General features: G+C 38.5%; 1 protein-coding gene across 1 annotated transcript in view; it reads right to left on the reverse strand.

Moving 5' to 3' along the window:
• LOC150083164 (protein disulfide-isomerase-like) overlaps positions 1 to 21,266 on the reverse strand; it is a 544,047-nt gene that overhangs the window by 335,764 nt on the left and 187,017 nt on the right. Inside the window, exon 5 of the mRNA XM_090377883.1 lies at positions 14,146 to 14,271. Coding sequence (XP_090234009.1) covers positions 14,146 to 14,271 — 126 coding nt within the window. The remainder of the gene's footprint in view (positions 1 to 14,145; positions 14,272 to 21,266) is intronic.

Raw genomic sequence — 21,266 nt, forward strand, 5'->3', positions numbered from 1 at the left:
GGTATTTCAGAGACTGCTGGGAGCCATTGCGGTACAAGTAAACACATGGGTTGTGTTAGGGTAGCTAAGAATAGAAACAGGTGCAGGTATACTTGCGTGTACACCAATGCTAGGAGTTTAGTAAATAAATTTGATGAATTTGAGGTATTGCTCAAAACATCAAAGGCAGATATTGTTGGGATATCAGAGACGTGGTGTCACACAGATATAAGGGATGCAGAAATGCAATTTGGGGAGTACAACGTCTACAGAAAGGATAGACAGGATAGGAAGGGGGGAGGGGTTATGCTATTAGTTAAGAAACACATAAAAACCAAGGAAGTGAAGCCAGTCGACATCGCTGGACAGTGCAGCGTTGAGTCAGTTTGGTGTGACATAAGCATTGGGAGATCAAAATTGAGAGTACGAGTGTGCTATAGGCCTAATGACTCTGATGAGTATAATAAGGAACTGTACAGGGAAATAGAGTGGGCCAGTAAATCAGAGAGTCTTATAATGGGAGATTTTAATTTCCCAGATATTGACTGGAATTTGGGGGCTGGTTACTCACACACTAGCAGGGCTTTTGTGGATTTATTGGATGATTGTTTTCTACATCAGCATGTTCGGGAGGCAACTAGAGGGAGTAATACTCTTGATTTGATTATCAGCAGTGATTCTTCATGCATTAAGAATCTGCAGATAAATGAACCACTAGGTGGCAGTGATCACAGTGTGCTGAAGTGGGATTTACTGAAAGAGGTAACTACCATTAGGGGTAAAGGGAAGGGTTATTGCTTCCGTAAAGGCGACTACGATGGACTGAGACAGTATTTAAATTCTATACAGTGGGACCAACTGATGATGCTACCAACAGCAAATTCAAAATGGGAAGCATTCAAAGAACTTATCTTGGAAGCTACTAGGCTTTACATACCAACTAAGAAATATTGTTCAAGGTTTAGGCCAAAATGGATGTCAGATGAACTAATGAGGCATATGGCAGAGAAGAAAAATGCATGGGATACTTACAAATTAACACATGACACAGAAGCCTATGATAGATACAAGTTGATATGCAACCAAGTTACAAAGGAGGTTAGGCAGGCGAAGGCAGATTACGAGAAATCCTTGGCAAGGGATGCAAAGAAAAACAGCAAAGAGTTCTTTACTTATGTAAACTCTAGAAGGAAGGGGATGAATCAGATTGGTCCACTTGATATTGATGGGTCAACTGTTGATGATCCTGCTCAGGTAGCTAACAAACTAAATGAATATTTTGCATCGACATTCACACATGAGGAGTTATTCAGCAAGGGGAATGCCAGAGGTGTATTCAACTCTAGCAGTAAGCTACAGAATCTTGAAATAACTGGGAGTAAAGTGGAGGAGAAACTGTTGAAGATAAACACAAGAAAGGCACCCGGGGTGGATGGGATCTATCCAGTTATATTAAAGGAGGCAGCAAAGGAAGTAAGCAAACCCTTAGCCATAATTATGAGAGCTTCCTTGGACTCAGGGGAGGTACCCATAGACTGGAAATGTGCAAATGTGACCCCAATTCACAAAGGAGGATCAAAGGCTGACACAAGTAATTATAGACCTGTGAGCTTAACTTCTGTTCCAGGAAAATTAATGGAGGCACTGGTTAAAGAAGCACTGCAGGATCATTTAGACAAGACTTCAGTTATAGCTCAGACACAGCATGGTTTTGTTAAGGGGAAGTCTTGCCTGACCAACTTGATTGGATACTATGATGCAGTCACAAAAGAACTGGATGCAGGGAATAACTTTGATATTATATACTTGGATCTTAGAAAGGCTTTTGATTCTGTTGCACATGGAAGACTGCTACACAAATTGGAGCAGTGTGACATTGGAGGCAAATTGCTGCTATGGATAAAGGGGTGGTTGAGGGGGAGAAGACAGAGAGTGGTAATCAATGGACACTGCTCATCGTGGACTAATGTTATTAGTGGAGTCCCTCAGGGCTCAGTGTTGGGTCCATTATTGTTTTCTGTATTTATAAATGATATTGATGATGCTATATCAAGCTTAATGTCCAAGTTTGCAGATGATACAAAGGTTGGCAGGTTGTTGTTGTTGTTTTTGGTTTTTAGGAGCATTAGCAACTAAGGCCATATTGCTCTGGAATATGCGGTGGTCATTCCCTGACCTTTCCGCATCCTCCATATTTGGTGGTGACGGGCTCGAACCCCGGTCTAATCAAGAAGCGTGTGGTACGCACTGCTGCTCCTTCCCACCTGGCTACGGAGACGCCAAGGTTGGCAGGGTTGTCAAGGACACTACTGACACTATGCTGCTGTAACAGGATCTGGAAAGGTTGAGCAGATGGGCTGAGAGGTGGCAAATGAAGTTTAACATTGACAAATGTAAAGTACTACACATGGGAAAAAGCAACCCCAGAGCAACGTATCAACTCTGTGGTACTACACTGACAGTGGTAGAGAATGAAAGGGACTTGGGGGTGATTGTGCAGGCAGATATAAAGTTCTCTGAGCAGTGCAGACGGGCTGCAAGAGTAGCTCATGGAGTATTGTCAATGATATACAGGAATTTTTCCAGCAGGGATAAGGAGGTGATTATTCCATTGTATAAGGCAATGGTCAGGCCACACCTAGAGTACTGTATACAGGTCTGGAGGCCTCATTTCAAGAAGGATGTAGAGCTGCTGGAACGAGTACAGAGAAGGGCAACAAGATTAGTGAATGGAACAAAGGGGTGCTCTTACGAAGAAAGGCTTAAGTTTTGCAAATTACAGTGTCTGGAGACTAGGCACCAGCGAGGTGATCTGATAGAGGTGTATAAAGCCTTGAATGGTTTAAGCATGCTCAATGCTGATGGGATTCTTCCTCTAGCTCAGAAAAATCACCTGAGAGGGCATAAATTCAAATTGAGGAAAGACAGATGTAGGATAGACGTGCGGAAATTTGCCTTTAGCCAGCGGGTGGTTGGTTGGTGGAACAGACTGCCATCCCTTGTGGTGGAGGTTGATAGCCTAAATAAGTTTAAGGCTCAGCTGGACAGGTATTTTGAACTGTTCGTTCAAAATACCTGTCCAGGTGAAGTGGAAGGGGTTTTTTTTTTTTTTTTTTTTTTTTTTTTTTGGCTGATGCTGCATAAGCTTGCTTTCTTGCATCAACTGCCTCTACTAATGCTAATGCTAATTCGTAATCCTAACAGAATTGACCCTGCTCAACCCACTCAAGGCTTTATACACCTCAATCTGATCACCTCACAGGTGCCTAGTCTCCAGACGCTGATACTTGCAGCACTTAAGCCTCTTTTTGTAACAAAAGAGGAACCCCTTTGTTTCTCACACCAATCTTCTTGCAATTCCAATATTCTAGCAATTCTAGAACCTAGTAGCTTCAAAGATTAATTCCTGGAATGCATCCCATTTAGAATTTGCTGTTGGTAACGTCATCAGTTTTCTTGCCACTATAAAGTGAAACAAATCTGATGAAACAAATCATGCAGAATAATTGATGTCTCTGACAGCCAAATCCTCTGCTTGCACCTTCACAATGGTGGGACAGTTAGTAATCCTGGGTATAACCCCCATGTGCAAGCACACTGTGCCATCCAGGTGTAAACCTATGTAAGCAGGTGTTGAGGTGTGGCTCCCACACCACACGGAGGAATGCTGCCCCTCTGTGTTACTCTCATCAACTGGTACAATACCACCACTTTGCTTAATGGAGGCTTGAAGTGGTGGAACTTATCTTTAGTCTCCAGAGCTAAGTTCCTGTCAATCCTTCCCCATTTCTTCAATCATGCAGAATAATTGATGTCTTTTGAGGTTATAATGGACATCATGGCGAGATCAAAACGTTTTACATTTCGATGATACAGCTGTAAAGAAGTGTTAGCAGGTGGCCGCTAGTTAGTACACTGGACCGAACATATTGCTAACTCTCCTGGAGGCTTCTGGATCAGCTAATGTATAATCTTGCTTCCTCTACTCTGCCAGACAGTGACTGGAGAGAGTCCAAGTAGCGTGTATGTGGGGGGGGGGGACATTGTGAAGGCCATGTTACATTAAGGATCTGGGTATATTCTTACCATGTGAATGCTACATCCAAAAATTTCATTACTTCATACAGCATGTCACCCTCCACTTTTTCTTATTACTGCATACACCATGAATTGTAAAATGAATAGAGTAAACCTATCTGCAAAAAGATCTAAACCTCCCAAACACTTTATAGTACATTTCACAAATATACATGGTCTCAGTTCTAATCTCAATGATGTCCGTTTCCACTAATCAACTCCACTAATCACTTGGAGCTCCAGTCCAACTTTCCTAGCAATTAGGTAATTTTCCTTGGTGATTTTAATGTTCGCAACTCCAGCTGGCTTCCATTCTCTAGTCAAACAGACCCAGCTAGCCAAGATGTTGAGGCTTTTGCAATTACTAATGACCTCACACAGAGTGTTCATTTACCTACAAGAATACCGGACAATCCTAACAATACCGCCAACACACTTGATCTTTATCTCACAAACAACCCTTAAGTACACGGTCGAAGTGAGTGGTTCTTTAGGCACCTCAGATCACAACTTGATGATTGTCTCTTCTCCAAAGGAGCCTTTATCCCATGGCTATTCCCAACCTCGTGTTGTTTGGCATTACAAGAATACAAAATGGGTTGACCTGCAAGATTTCTTTTCTTCTTTTCGTTGGTCGGATTACTTTTCAAAACTTCTAATGTCAACGTTTGCTCGGATCGTGTCAGCGAAATTATTCTTGTATGAATGGAATCCTTTATTCCACACTCCACTTTAAAATCTCATCCTTTATCTAAACCTTGGTTTTCCAATAAATGTACTACGGCTGTTCAAGAGAAGAATGATGCATATCGTAATTGGCTTGTTTCCAATTCTTCAGTATCATTTTCTGCCTACACCAAAGCTCGCAACAATTATAAATCAGTAATTAATCAGTCCAAACTAGATATTGAACAGGCTAAGAGTAGAAAACTTGCTTCTTGCCCTAACGGTAGCCGAGCATTCTGGTCTCTTGCCAAAGCTATTGGCCGCAACTTTTGCCCATCTCTGTTCCCACCTCTGTCAAAACCAGATGGTTCTATTGTCACTTCAGCCAAGGACTGACTGCATCTCGACTAGCTGGATCTGTGTGACTAGAGAATGAAAGCCAGCTGGAGCTGTGAACATTAAAATCACCAAGGAAAATTACCTCACTGCTAGGAAAGTTGGAAATAATCATCTTGGTAAAACCCCCTCCCACAATTCCCAACAAGCTCCATTCAATGCTTTCTGTGGTGTTCCGTCAAAAGGAAGTCAGAAGGATTTTGACGAACCTTGATGCTGGTTCATATGGTATTTCTCCACTTGTTCTCAAAACCTGTACTGCTGAACTTACTCTTGTCTTTTACCACCTTTCTTCACTTTCTTATTCCAAAGGTGTTTTTCCTTCTGCTTGGAAATTTGCTCATATTCAGCCAGGTGACAAATCCCACCCATCCAATTATTGTCCCATTGCAATTACTTTTACTCTTTCTAAAGTAATGGAGAAATCAATTAAACACCAACTCTTAAACTACCTAGAAACCTGCCATCTGATCAACGATTACCAGTATGGATTCGTTCAGTGTCAATCCACTGGTCATATTCTGGCTTATGTTACCCATTTATGGACAAATTCAATGGAAGAGTTCAGTGAAACACAAACAGTTGCTCTTGACAGCTCAAAGGCTTTTGATTATGTTTGGCATAAAGGTCTTATAAACACATTTGAATCTTGTAGTTTAGCAACTGTTTTTTTGTAATTGGTTATCTAGTTTTCTCTCTGACTGCTCACTGAGGGCGATGGTAGATGGCTGTCTTCTATCTTCTCCACTAATGCTGGTGTCCCCCCAAGGTTCGTTCTTTCCCCCTCCCCCACTTTTCCTCTTGTATATTAAGGACCTTCTTCCATTGACTGGAAATCCTATTCATAGTTTTGCCGATGATAGCACATTGCATTCCACTTTCCAGTTTGAGAAAGACTGACCTGCTCAATCACCTTTAATTTCTCGAAAATCTGCTACCAATTCCTTTAATGCCGATCTCCAGTGAGGCAAAGACAACTTGTTGATTTCAATTCATCTAAAATTCGGTCCTGTCATATCTCACAAAAAGGATTCTTCTGCTCCTATGCTTATCTTTGGTGACACTCCGATTTCTAGGCAAGATGATATATCTCTTTTGGAGATTAACCTGACTTCTAATCTCTCTCTCTCTCTCTCTCTCTCTCTCTCTCTCTTGGCATAAGAACATTACAAACATTGCTTCCTCTGCATCTAAAAAACTTGGCTTTCTCTTTCGCTCCCGGCATTACTTTTCTTCCAAGCAGCTGTTCACTCTGTACAAACTGCAAATCTGCCCTACCATGGAATATTAGCATTAGCATTAGCATAATATTCCATGGTAGGGCAGATTTGCAGTTTGTACAGAGTGAACAGCTGCTTGGAAGAAAAGTAATGCCGGGAGCGAAAGAGAAAGCCAAGTTTTTTAGATGCAGAGGAAGCAATGTTTGTAATGTGCTTATGCCAAGAGAGAGAGAGAGAGAGAGAGAGAGAGAGAGATTAGAAGTCAGGTTAATCTCCAAAAGAGATATATCATCTTGTCTAGAAATCGGAGTGTCACCAAAGATAAGCATAGGAGCATATTGTTCCCACATCTAGGGCGGTGCACCCAAAACCTCTCTGAGGCTTCTAGATTCCATTCAGAAGAGGGCAGTTAGGTTAATTAATGACTCATCTCTAACACTGTCTCTCCACTCTCCATCCTATAGGCTTACTGTTTCTGCTGCATGTCTTTTTTATAGATACTTCCATGGGTACTGTCCTTCTGAATTGGCTTCTTTAATTCCTGCTCTCTCTTTCAAAACAGTCCAAACACACGCTGCCACCAACCAACATCCATTTACTGTCCAACTTGAAACTCACAGAACCAACTTTTCATCTTCCTCGTTTATTCATTCAACTGTCTTTTTCTGAACAACCTTCCTTCATACATATTTCCTGAAAATTACAGAAGTTCAAGTCTAATGTCAACAATATCTTCTTTCTTCTTCTCAACGTCCAACCCATGTATAGTACTAAGTATTATAGGTTCTAGTACCTCTCGTGTTTGGGGGTTTCATAAAAAAAAAAAGACAAAAAAAAAGAAAAAAAAAAAAGTACATCCCATGGAAAACACAAAGTAGTTCTTAATGACAAGACTATATTATATGGTTTAAGACAGACTGAAGGTTTTGAACTACTGATATCTTTTTTAAAGGTTTTGATAACTTTTTTATTACATACATTTGGTTGAAGAATCAAATCAAAGGTAGATCATGGTTTTGTTTTTAATTTAGTATATTTTATACTCTTCTTTCTGTGAATTTTTTTTCTCGCTAATGGGCTGCAAATATGAATCGAAAATGACAACAAGAATTCAATATTATTTAGAATATAATGGGAGTGCCTTTTGGTATTAAATATTCATAACCTACATAAAAATTATACAGGGACTCCTCGGCTTCTGTAATACTCGACTTACGGAAATTCGACTTTACGTAAGTTTTTGCTGGCCGGTGCAAATGTAAGAAAATTGTGGAAGTGTATTTTGCATCCCGTAGGAATAAAGGGATGTATTGTGAAAATATCATAATGTGAATGCAATACATTTTTTTTTTTTTTTTTTGGTTTTTTGCAAATTCATTCCAAGACCTTGGAAGTTGAAATTTTCGCTATATAACTAAGCTATTTATGTCTCAAATGTACACCCCCCCCCCGGCCCCGAGCAGTGGAAGTCAGTTATTTTCTCGGTTGAGAAGATAATTCAATCTGCATGGCTCTAATAGGAGACAAGCGATTCGCCATAGATGTGGTGAAGAATACTATCCAGACTGTATGGTGTCTACAGTGAACTTCCCTACCAGCCAAATGATATGGGAGTGCATTTCGTATCACGGAGTAGGTCACCTGCAGTTTATAAAGGTTCCGTAAATGCCAATGGATACCTGGCTATATTGGAAGGCAAATTGCTGCCGACCTTTAGAGACCATTTCAACCTGCCAAGTAACTGCATCTTTCAGCACGACTCTGCTCCTAGCCATCGGGCAAAAAGTGTAAGCATGCACTTCTGTAGTTACTTTATCATCATTTCTGCATTAGAGGTTCGATAGTAATGTGTTTACATTTGTTACAGGTGAAAAAATGGTTGGAAGAATGGTCCATTAGAACTGTTAGCTGGCCAGGAAACAACTCGGACCTGAATCCTATAGAGAACTGTTAGCATCGTATGGAATCAGCAGTGGCCAGAAAGAAACCACCGTTCATAAACTTCAGGAAGCCATAATTCGTGTTGGTAACCACAAACTATCAGTTGATTAGCTTCAGAAATTGATCTTGTCAATGCCTCAACAGTGTGCTGCTGTCATCAGGGCCAGAGGCAGTTCAATAAATATTAGTTTGCATCTGGTGAACTTTTCATTTTGTTTTCCATTTAAAATGATAAACTGAAGCAAATTGAGGGCTTCTGATAACATTTCAGCCATAATTGTCATATTTACGAAAACTGTTGTATAAAGGTTGCAAATGCTCATTTTGGAATATTTTGAGAGCACCTGTCAAATATTACTTAGCTTTGCCTTAACTATTAATAAATATCTTTTGTTTATATTTCTATTTGTGATGCTGGTCATTAAAGTAGCATACCATTGCAAAAAAGAGTTAGAAATGTGAAATTCCTAGATGATGCACTTTCTTTGAACGCCAGTGTGTGTGTGTGTGTGTGTGTGTGTGTGTGTTACAATTAGCACTCAATGACTTGCTGTTTAGCTAACACACACACATTCTGATAGGCATGCAGCATGAATGATTTGTGTATAGTCTGATGCTGGAACCGGGATATTCGTTAAATCTAAGGTGGTTGGATTTTTTTGCAGTTTTGTTGGCAAGTTCATTGCCCAAATACCAGAATGTGCTAAAATCCAACAGAAGGTGACTAATAGGTGGCATTTTTCAATCTGTAATAACAAGTTTCTAATTTCATCAAGAACAGGATGGACTTTATCTGAAGAATTACATAACGCTAAGATTGAGCTGAAGGAATCAGTGTAAATAACAGCTTTTAAAGTACAGTCAGAACAGAGATTTTCTAAAGCTAATTTAATTGAATGTAGTTCAGCTGAAAAGATACTGAATTCAGATGGAAAAATGCTGAAATTTTGGTATTCGGAAACACTGCAGCTGCTCCAACATTTGGATTAGATTTAGAGACATCTGTGTATATTGGATAAAAATCAATATATATGTTTGATTGTGAATAGCATGAAGTTATGACATTTGAAGCTTGCAACATTCTTTCCCCATTGACAGAGGTAAGGGTTGCAGGTCGGTATAGGAGGTGGAACCCATGGTGGCTAAGTACAAGTTGCTACCTGTTGTACGGAATGGATGGAAGCATTCCAAATTTGCAGCAGTGGAGAAGGTATGACTGAATGGGTATGAGTTTAAAAGATATGACTGAATGGGATGTGAGGCACATCTTTGTATCTTGACAGCGTACTTTAGTAATAGTGATTTCCTATGTAAAGGTAGTGGGGAATCATGAGCATCAATGTAAAGGCTATGTGCTGGCGATGTTTCAATTGCACCAAGTGCAATCTTCAATGCACTGTGTTGAACTGGATCAAGCCAGCGTAATGCACACTTTCTGGCAGAATCATACACAGGAGCACCATAATCAAGACAGGATCTGATTAATGCCCTGTATGACGGAAGCAGAGAGGTACTATCTGCACCCCACGTTTGGGCAGATAAAGCTCTGAGTATGTTTAACTTTTTTAGACAGGAAGTCCGTACATTTTTAATATGAGCTAGGAAATTTAACTTATTGTTAAGGGTTAATCCTAGAAATCGGATATTACTGGTGACCGGGACGGAGACGTTAGAAATTTGAAGTTCAGGATCTAGATGAAGTTTGCGTTGTCTACAAAAATGGATAGCGACTGTTTTCTGCTGCGAGAGTCGATAGCTGTTGAGACTCACCCATTGTTGAATTTTATTAAGTGATATCTGAAGCTCTCTTTCAATAAATCTCATGTTTTGAGAATGACAGGAGATGGAAAGGTCATCTGCATAAAGGTAAGTCTCAACTGTATTTGGAAGCTGCTTAGTGATAGAAAATGTGTTCCCTGTGGAACACATTTTCCTGGATGAAAGTTGCAGAAAGGGCAACTTGAAATTATCTAGTATGTAGAAAGTTCTGAACAAATATTATTATTATTATTAGCCATATGGTGCAAGGAAGGCTGGGGCTTATGCTGCACTGGCCAAAATAAAATTTCCAAGTTACCATGACAATCACCAAGAAAGAGAGGAATGATGATATCCTGCTCAGGACCCTGGGTGTGCCAAGCCCATACTCACCAGATGTGAGCCCCTGAAGGTTGCCTCGTAGTCCAAGAAAGTAAAGGTCGCTAAGTACACCGTGCCGCCAGGTGGTATCAAAAGCCTTCTCTATATCTATTGAAACCATTACTAGATGTTCATGTTTGACAAAAGCATTACGAATGGCAAATTCTGATTGACCATAAGATCCAAGCATGACCTATTTTGACGAGACGGAAGCCATATTGACTATGGCTCACAAGCTGTTCGAACTCAATGATCCAGACAAGTCTTCTGTGGATAATTTTCTCAATGATTTTTCAGAGGCAGCTTGAGAGAGAGAGAGAGAGAGAGAGAGAGAGAGAGATATGGGTCTATAGCTGTGGGGGTTGGATGGATCTTTTCCAGGCTTTAGGAATGCCAAAACTATACAGTGATACCAAGAAGCTGGAAAAACGTTTTCTAAAAATATACGATTGTAAAAGACCAGTAGGAGGTGCAAAGCTTTGTCATCAAGATGTTGTAGCATGACATAATAAATCCCATCTGGCCCAGCAGCACCACTGCGGGCTGTTCTAATGGCATGTAACAGTTCAGAATATACTCTTGCTCAGAATAATCACCTGAGGGGGCATAAATTCAGACTGAGAAAAGACAGATGCAGGATAGATGTGTGGAAATTTGCCTTTAGCCAGCGGGTAGTTGGTTGCTGGAACAGACTTCCATCCCTTGTTGTGGAAGTTGATAGCCTAAATAAATTTAAGGCTCAGCTGGACAGGTATTTCAAATGAATGGAGGGGTGAAATGGAAGTGGTTTTTTTTTTTTTTTTTTTTTTTTTTTGGCTGATGCTGCATAAGCTTGCTTTCTTGCATTATATGCCTCTACTAATGCTAATATTGCAGAGGTTTGTTATATGGGAGAAGGCAGGCAGTTTAAAAATCATTAGCATGCTTTTCTTTAGTGTTTTAATTCATTGGAATGAAGTAGTATAGGCTGATGTTGCTGAGATTTCAGCAAAGGTATTGCCCATTCCAGGAGAGGATTGGAGAGAGTATGGTTGGAAACTTACCAGACAGCTGTCTAATTTTTTTCCATATTATTTTGGGATCAGTGTTTCTGTGAAAGCTGGAGACAAAATGGTTACAGGATTCTTTCTTGGCTTGCTTTTGTCCTTAATTTCTTATAATTAATGAGACTGACTGTGCTCGTACATTGCCTAAACAAATTCCAGGCTTTATGTTTTGCTCTCTTTGCTTTGGTGCATTTTTCATTTCACCAGTAATTATAATTCTTTCGGCCTGGGGGATTTGATAGTGGTATTGTGTCTTTAGTCGCATTTAGAAGATGTGACGTGATGTAATCTGTCACATTATCAATATGCTGGATGCAGATTTTTCCTCATCAAAGGTGATTGATGACCGAAATTTTGCCCAGTCTGCTTGGACAAATTTACATTTTCTGCAGGGTTGAATTGAAGGAGTCTGTGCTACCAAAAAGTTGCATAATATTGGGAAGTGGTCACTGCTCATGGGGTCATTTATTACATACCATTCTATGGTCGGGACCAGTACTGGTGAACAAATTGAGAGATCTATTGCTGAGGTGTGTCCAGTTGGGAGCTGTAAGTATGTAAGTCACCAGTATTGAGTACGGTGAGACTTAGTGCCTCTAAAAAGCTTTCAATTAGTTGGCCCTGTCTATCCAATTTAAGTGAGTCCCACAAGGGGTGGTGCCCGTTAAAATCCCCTAATATATACAGAGAGGTGGAGGTATCTGTATAAAGAGGTCTTCAAGATCTTTTAAAGAGTAATTACCATTTGGCGGGAGGTAGACTGAGATAAGTGTTATTGCACTAAGAGTTATACGAAGAGCAACAGCTTCTATTTCAGTTCGAAGTGGGATGTTTAGTTGGGATTTTCAAATTTACTAGAATTGCCACACCACCATGGACAGCATTAGCAGTATTTCGATCTCTTCGATAAAGGCAATAGTTCTTTATCAAAGGAGAAATTTGTGAGGTTAGGTAAGTTTCTGTAAACAAAAGGCAACCAGAGAATATTGGTTAATTAGGTATTGAATACTGTCTGTGTTGGAACAAAAGCCTCTGTAATTCCATTGTAAGCTACTGTGGTTCATTTAGGTTTAGTTGAGGAGGATTCATCTGACTGTTTTTTGTTTGAGGAGGATTTTTTTTGGGAACGTGGGGCATACGGTATCCATAGTGTTGTTTGCGTGAAGTTCTAATATGGTTCCTCATGATTTGGGTTTACATCTACTTCCGTACTACTGGTGGATGATTCAGGTTTATTGTTGTCTTTAGTAGTTTTTCTTTGTCATGCGGGATTGTCCGAGTCTCAGTTGGGATACTGATTGGAGTGTTGGTCGATTCACTGATTTTAGTTCGATTACTTTTTACTTTTACTTTTTGGTTGTTCAAAAAGTAAAAGTTACTTTTTGATTACTAATTATTTTTGGTTGCCCAATTCCTGCACTAATTCCTCTTCAGATACTGTAATCAGATCCCACTCTGTAATGACACCTTTGGATGAATTTAACGTATTGTGAGGAGTGATAGATACCGGTAGCCCAGCAAATGTTGTTTTAAGCAGCCACTCTGAATGTTTTGAGGAAACTGTTTCGATTAGGAGGTCTCCGGATTGCAGTCATTTAAACATTTTTGGTGTTCCAGCAATGGATTCCAAAAATCTTTGGATAACAAATGGTGATAATTTGCAGACAGGCTGGTTGGAGAGCGAGTGTATCACCAGGAAGTTTGGCATCTGATTGCACTGCACTTCTCTTTGGAGCCTTTTTGGTTGGTTCAGGTCATCATCATTTGGTTTGTCTGGCCTTGAATTTGAAGGCTCTAGAGGTGGATAGTCATTTATATCCATGGTTACTCCTTTTTATCCTGGAAGATAACTTTTCCTCCAGGTTACCAGCCCTGCCACAGGGAGGCAGGAGCAGTGCCGCTCAGAGGCCAAGCAGTTGAAGTGTTAGTTAATTAGTAAAAATATAAATATACAAAAATGTAAAGAAAGGTGTATTTCCTTTCTCTGTTCTAACTTGTGGCTTTTCAAGTATAGAACTGTTTTTTAAAGTAAGATTTAAAAGAAATGCAGAAACTTAAAATATAATTTCAATCGCTTATCAAGAGCACTTTAAGAATCACAAGAATATCGCTTGGCCTTGAAATACGCTTGGCACCCAGGTCCATTTCATATTGTGACTGCCTTTACAACAAGTTACAGTGTATTGCACTACCTCAAATAAGTAACACTTCACCAATGGAAAAGACTATTGTTATTTATTTTCAGTGGACACCACCACTACTAGTTCGTAGTATATTATGCCATGTGCATTTATTTTTATTAGTAATATTACTACGTACACCTTTTGGCATCTCTCATATTGTGGAGTTATGCTTCATGACTGCAACACTAGGGTACCCACCCACAGATGACAGACCAACAAGCCTTGAAACAGTGCTGTCTGGGTGGTGGAGTCCACTGAGTATAAGCAACATTAGTCTTCTACGTTGGTGAAGTGTTACTTATTATTCAAAGTTGTGCAATACAGGGTAAACTCATTGTGAAGGCAGTCACAATATGAGATACAATTAAATCAATGCTGTTCACACTACTTCTGTAGTTTACTACTATGAACAAAGAATTGTATATTTGCACTGAGAGTTCTATGATATATTCAATACAAAATATTTTAATTATAAATGGAAATTTGAAAATATTTTACCTTATTTTTGAAGTCCTTTGCAACACTATGGAAAATATGAAGAGTTTTATCAAAACTTGGAGACTGTTTGCTGATGAAGAGCAAATTATGAGCCTTAATCTCACCTCCAAAAATCTTCTGGGCAGTCTAAAAATAATTGTAATACATTAAACAAGACTTTTACTGAATATCAAAGAAAAAATTTACATAAGAAAAAATATGCCTTTATTTTCACAGTTGTACATATACAGTCAAAGCATTTTACAGTGACCCTCACCAGGGGAATGTTAAAAACAGTTGAAATATCAAAAGGGCATAAAATCAACTAAAGAACAAAGGAGTCCAAACATTTAATGTAATTCTATTAATACAATATAATATAAACTAATTCAGAATATGAACTACAGTATGAAACAAGCAAATGAAAATTGAGCATTCTGCACTAATTACGTGGTATATATCAAGATTATATACTGGTATATATCAAGATTAATTTATAATTTATCTATGTACAGTATTTACTGTACTGCAAACAGTAGTTACTGTACAGAGTAGTGCATAGTTACAGTATCAACCTGGATCATAACTCATCTCCTCCACCTCTGGTCTATACACATTGTAGTCATTATATTCAAATTCTACATCCCTTATATTTGAATTTCATTAAGTACAGCAACATTTGAATTTTTTGTTTCCAATAATCCTAAAATGTCCACATTTGATGATTCAAATCAGTAGTTCAAATTTTAAAAATTCATTTACTATACTCCTAGCATTAGCGTACATGCAAGTATATATGCACTGGTTTTTGCTCTTAGTAAACCTAACACAGCCCATGATTCTTTCCCCCATGATAAATCCCAACAGATCTTGTAATCTCACACCTTGCTCACCAGCCTGCTGCATGCCCGATTATAAGCAAAGAAAGAATCGCTTTCACCTCTGCCTGCAGCTGCTTTTAAATTTTTGATCTGTGCATCCTCCTCAAGCTTTCAGTTTTCCAATCTACTTAAAATTATCTCTAATAGCATCAGCAAATATTCTTGCATCCTTTCTACCTATATGTATACCACCCCTTAAAAAAAACCTCTTAATCATCACAAACCATGCTGAAACCATGCTACCACTGTGGCCTTGCATAGTTTCCCCAAGGCCAAAATGATTGACAAGGGACACCTTTTCAATCATTTGACAAGGTGTTCAAAGGACAAGGATCACGTACTTCCTACTATCAAGATTAGGCTGAATTGCAGCCACTTTCAAGCTCAATCCTAATTTGCAACTTTTACTCAATTGCCCTCTATTTATTAAGACCTGCAACCTAAATGTGACAAAACTCGTTTCTTGTGCCATAATTTTCAGACTGTTGAGAGAAAAGAAAAAACAAAACAAAAAAAAACTGCATTCTGACATCCCTGGAATTCGAAAATTCACACAATGGTTGAAAATTAAGTTTGGAATTCACTGCTAAAAGCGAACACACTTTTGTGCTGAGCTGTAAATCAGAACAAACCTTAAGATTTCATAAAATGTTTATTCATGGATATAAGTATAGTGGACCCCCACTTAAGATATCAATCCGTTCCAGAGACACCATCGTATTGAGAAAATATCGTAATGTGAACCCAATAGTAGATTATTTTTTGGTAATTCATTCCAACTCATTCATTCGTCAGAAGTTGATATTTTTGATATATAACTAAGCTATTTATCTCTCTAAAAGGTGATTTTCATAATGGAAATTGTACATGTCAGTTTAAAAAATTGATTAAAACTAATATATTGATTAAAGCACAACACAAAAATTCACTTCAACAAAAGGATGAAAAACAAAACATACAGTCAACACATTTACAAAGATTGCTATTGGCTGAAAGGAAGGACCATTGTAAAGTGAAATAAGTAGGCACCTCTTAACATGGTCACAGGTTAGTAGAATCAACTGCTTTATAGAATAATTTCAGAAATCAACGCACTACACTTTCATCGTTATCACACATTCGGTTATAAGAATAAATTTTGATCCCTTTGTGATATTTCTGGTTTGACATATAAAACAAAAACAATTTGCAGTTTCCGGTTTATTGGGCTTTTCTGTTGGTGCAATCTAATTATAATGAGTGGTACACTCTATGTTATGCATTTGTGATAGTACTGATAGCAGGAATTCTGTGGGTTTTTACATCATTATTATGGTGAAATGTGTTTCATCTTCCTCTGCAATCATATAAAACATAAAATATTTTCAGAAGCTTCTTTTCAATCCTATTTTTTAATTTTAAAAAACTTGTTACTCTGCAATTTGTGCATGCTGTGTTCTTCATTATTGATTGCTTATCTTTTTCACTGTTTTAAATTTTATAACAAAAAAAAAAAAGTTAGTGAACAGAAATATCAATTAGCAGGTACATATTACAATAGCAATTCAGCTATGTATGTAAGCGTAAAGTTATTTTTATTTTGCTAACATGTATAAAATATTCTTCCAGTTTTTCATGTATCAATTAATTTTATTAATTGGCAAGGTAATAAAGCATTAATGTGTGCTTTATATCTTTACTTTTATAGCCTATGGATAATATTCCTCCTATTTTTGCTTATCAGAATTGCCGTTAAATAGAATTAAAAGTTAATTCGCAAACGGGATCACAATAACCAGCGCTTACCACATATCGTATAGTGAATGGAGAGTCCATCGTAAAGGTAACCAATCGTAAAGTGGAGGTCCACTTGTATATATTATTTATTCATTTATAAATTATATGTATTTAATTATGTATTATATATTTATGTATTATGTATTTACAAATTATGCATTAATGAATTATTCACTAATAACAACACAAGCAAAAAAACAAATAAGACTGCATGCCAAGTCTTATTTGTTAAATGTTATTGCAAAGCATTCAATGCCGAGTAGTAATAACATTTGCCGAGCAGCCATTCTTAAGCAGTTTACACCCATTGGTTGACTGCTTAAGAATGGCTGCTCATATGTGTTGCAGCAAAACACTCCTAGTGCCATTTTACACATAGGCATTGAAACAGCAAATGTTAAGTAAATCATCAGATCTCCTACCCCTAATATTATTAATACCGTGTACAACAATATTGGGGGCTTAGAAGGGAACAGGTATCCTGTGTGTTATCAGACACTCAGCCTAAAACACTGATGGATCCAATATCTCTCTATTACAGAAGATTTAGGAGAAGTCCGGTTGGCCTGCCTCCCTAAAATCCACTCATGCACACCTTCTAGATGGTAAGCCCTGTTACGTCACTTAGGTGGCAACGAACGTGTAGAGTGGTTCTCTTCAAGAAGCCTGGTCAGCGTGAAGAGGAAAAGACCAAACCCTCCAGCAATGAGAGCACAACAATACAAATGGCCCTCAGTCCCCAGCAGCTTTCACTCTCCCTCTTACGGCAGCGAGAGGATCAGAGTGGAAGCAGAGGGTGCTAAGAATCTCTGGGTACGACCAGGCTGCCATGCACGGAAATTGAACTTGGCCTGTTATAACATACGGTAACTCATCGGTGAAGACAGGATATTAGAGCTGGAAAAGGAATTAGAAAATGTGAATTGGAATATCATCGGTTTGGCTGAAACAAGAAGAAGAAATGAATCACTTATAAGTTTATCAAGTGGAAATCTGCTGTACACCAATGGAAACAGTGAAAGGAGTGAAGGTGGAGTTGGGTTTCTGGTCCATAAAGATTTTAAAAACAACATTTTGGAATTCAAAAGTACATCACCAAGGGTGTCAAGACTAATACTCAAGATTTCTAAGAGGTACAAGCTAAAGATTATAATGATTTATGCACCAACGTCGAGCCATGATGATGAAGAGGTTGAAGAAATGTACACTGAAATTGAGTCTTCTAGATGAGCAGAAAACCCACTACATTATTATTATGGGGGACTTCAATGCTAAAGTTGGAAAAAGGCAAAACAGCGCAGAAAGAGGAACTATAGGAAATTTTGGAATTGGTGAAAGAAATAAAAGAGGTGAAAGACTTGTGGAATTTGCAGAATCTCAAGGAATGTTAGTAATGAATACTTTTTTCAAGAAAAGGGTGAACAGAAAGTGGACATGGAAGAGTCCAAATGGATTAACAACTAATGAAATCGACTTCATCCTCACTAACAGAAGATATATTGTGAATGATGTTACCGTCCTGCATAAGGTAAATGTTGGAAGTGATCACAGAATGGTAAGATGTACACTTGATATAGATGTAGGAAAGGAAAGGAAAAAACTGACTCAAGTAAATAATACAAAGGTCTTTGAAATAACAGAGGAGGAGAAAAAGCAATATGTACTGGAACTTAAGAACAAGTTTGAGCTTCTGCAGACTGCTCAGGACCAAGATATCGACGAGGAATATTACAACTTTCTGAAAGTGATAAAGCCCAAGAAACCTACAGGGAAACAAAAAACCAAAGAAGAAAAAATTAGTCAAGAAACACTTGTCATGATGAACCAAAGACAACAAATGAAGAGCAAGAAAAACACTGACAGGGAGAAAATTGAGTATACTGAGTTATGCAAAGCCATTAGAAAGAGACTCAGAGAGGACATAAGAAGATTTAACACAAGAAAAGTAGAACAAGCATTAAGGGAAAACAAAGGATTTAAATCAGCAGCCATGAGCAGTAATACAGAAAGACAAATGATACTGAAACTGAAGAATAGCGATGGTGTACTTATAAACAGCAGAGAAGGCATAATTCAAATAGCAGAAGACTACTGTAGAGAATTATACAAGGAGCGAGGGAATGATACCAGCAGTGGGGAAGATGGATTGCAAAGTAGCAACACATATGACATACCCGATATTCTTTCTGATGAGGTAGAACATACATTGAAGAAAATGAAGAATCGGAAAGCCCCGGGGGGAAGATGAAGTTACTGTAGAGTTGTTAAAATTGGGAGGAAGAGACATAACACAAAAACTGGCAAGGCTCTTCACAAAGTGCATTAGAAAAGGTGTGATGCCTAAGCAGTGGAATAATGCAATCATAGTTTTGCTGCATAAGAAAGGAGATAAATCAGAAATTGGAAATTATAGACCAATTAGCTTGTTATCCCATATCTACAAGTTGTTCACAATGGTCATTACTAACAGATTAGAAAGAATACTTGATGAGAATCAACCAAAAGAGCAAGCTGGCTTTAGGACAGGATTCTCAACTATGGATCACCTTCACGTAATATCACAGCTAATGGAGAAAGCAAATGAATATAAAACACCATTATGCCTGGCATTTGTGGATTATGAAAAGGCATTTGACTCCATACAGCATAAGGCAATGTTTCGGGCACTAGAAAGACAAAGTATAGATACTCCATATATTATGATTTTGAAGAAAATATATGAGAGTGCTACATCCTTTATTAGACTAGACAAAGACAGTAGCAAATTTAAAATCGAGAAAGGAGTTCGACAAGGAGACACAATATCTCCGAAGCTGTTTACTGCTGCCCTTGAGGAAGCTTTCAGAAGATTAGACTGGTCGCAGAAAGGAGTCAATGTGAACGGAGAGTACCTAAACCATTTATGATTTGCAGATGACATTGTGGTCATAAGCCACGATCCCAAAGAATTAGAGGAAAATCTTAATCAGTTATGCACAGTTAGTAAGGATTTTGGACTAAAGATGAATATGGCTAAAACAAAAGTAATGATGAACAAGTATGCCACGGAAAGGGAAATAATGATTGAAGGAGCAGTAATCGAAAAGGTGGAGTCATATACTTATCTGGGACAAGTTATTAGCTGTAATAATGATAAATGGCTGGAAGTCAAGAGAAGAATAAACTTTGGATGGATAGCATTCAGGAAATATAGTCACATACTGAAGAGCAATATCCCAGTTTGTCTGAAACGTAAAATAATGAATCAATGTATACTCCCCACCATGACTTATGGAAGTGAAACTTGGGCACTCACCAAAAGAATGGAAGAGAAGCTATGAACTACACAGCGAAGAATGGAACGAACTATATTGGGAATCAGACTGTTAGATAAGAAGAGAAACACATGGATTAGGCAGCAAACTCAAGTAAAGGACATTCTTATCAAAACTAAAGAACTAAAATGGTCTTGGGCAGGACACAGCTCGAAGACATGACAGATGGACTAAGAAAATAACAGAATGGTACCCAAGAGGAGCTAGAAGAAAACCTGGAAGACAAAGGTGGAGATGGATAGATGAAATTCATGAGTTTTTGAGTAGTAAATGGATGGCCAGTTCTCAAAACAGTAGGAACTGGAAAGTTGCTGGAGAGGCCTTCATCCTGCAGTGGATTGAAAATGGCTGATGATGATGACAACAATATTGCATTTTGTACTCTTAAAGAAGATAGCTGCACTATGTCATCAAACAGCAGCAAACTGGTGAATACCATCAATTAGGACCAGGGATCTCTGCCCTCGGCAGACGTGCTCTGGTCCTATTTCACCTATTGTTTTCACAAAATGTAATTCCCATTAGCTGAAGATAGTCACCAACAATCTCTACTTCCTTTGGTACAAGAACTTTCTGCCATGGAGGATTTCCACACAACTGTAACATCCAATGTTGTGTTGGGCAGCCGAGTGACCATCACAATGAGTGGTCAGAGAGAAAATTGAAACAATTATAAAAAACAGTTGCCAAACTATAAGATGGAAGCTTATTTAGAAGACCTTCATGCCATTCACAATCAAAAGCCTTTGAAATGTCAAGAGCCAACTTCTTGAGTTCCACCAAACATTTCCACTGAATCTGTCCATAGATGGGTAACATAAGATAGAATAGCAGTGGATATCACCACTGACGGAATCCATACTGACAATCGTTGATCGACTGGACAGTTCTAGAGAATTTGAGTTGTCAGTAAAGGGGCGATTCTCCAATGCATCACAGCCTAAAGAAATGTGCAACAACTTGTGAAATGTTTGCAAACCTTTCTGGACGGAATATGATGTTGCCAAGAGGGATGCCAAAGACATCCCAAAAGGGATATCTTTGCATGTGCTCAATGTTAACAGTGTGATGAAGTTAGGCACTAACTCAGCATTGTCATGGGCCTTCATGAAACCTTGAAGGATAGGGTAGATGTCCTCGAAGGACTAAAATTGGGGACCTCAGCAAGATC

This window comes from Mastigoproctus giganteus, chromosome 7, assembly GCF_048544385.1.
Source record: "Mastigoproctus giganteus isolate SK-2022 chromosome 7, ASM4854438v1, whole genome shotgun sequence".
NCBI classification, from domain to species: domain Eukaryota; kingdom Metazoa; phylum Arthropoda; class Arachnida; order Uropygi; family Thelyphonidae; genus Mastigoproctus; species Mastigoproctus giganteus.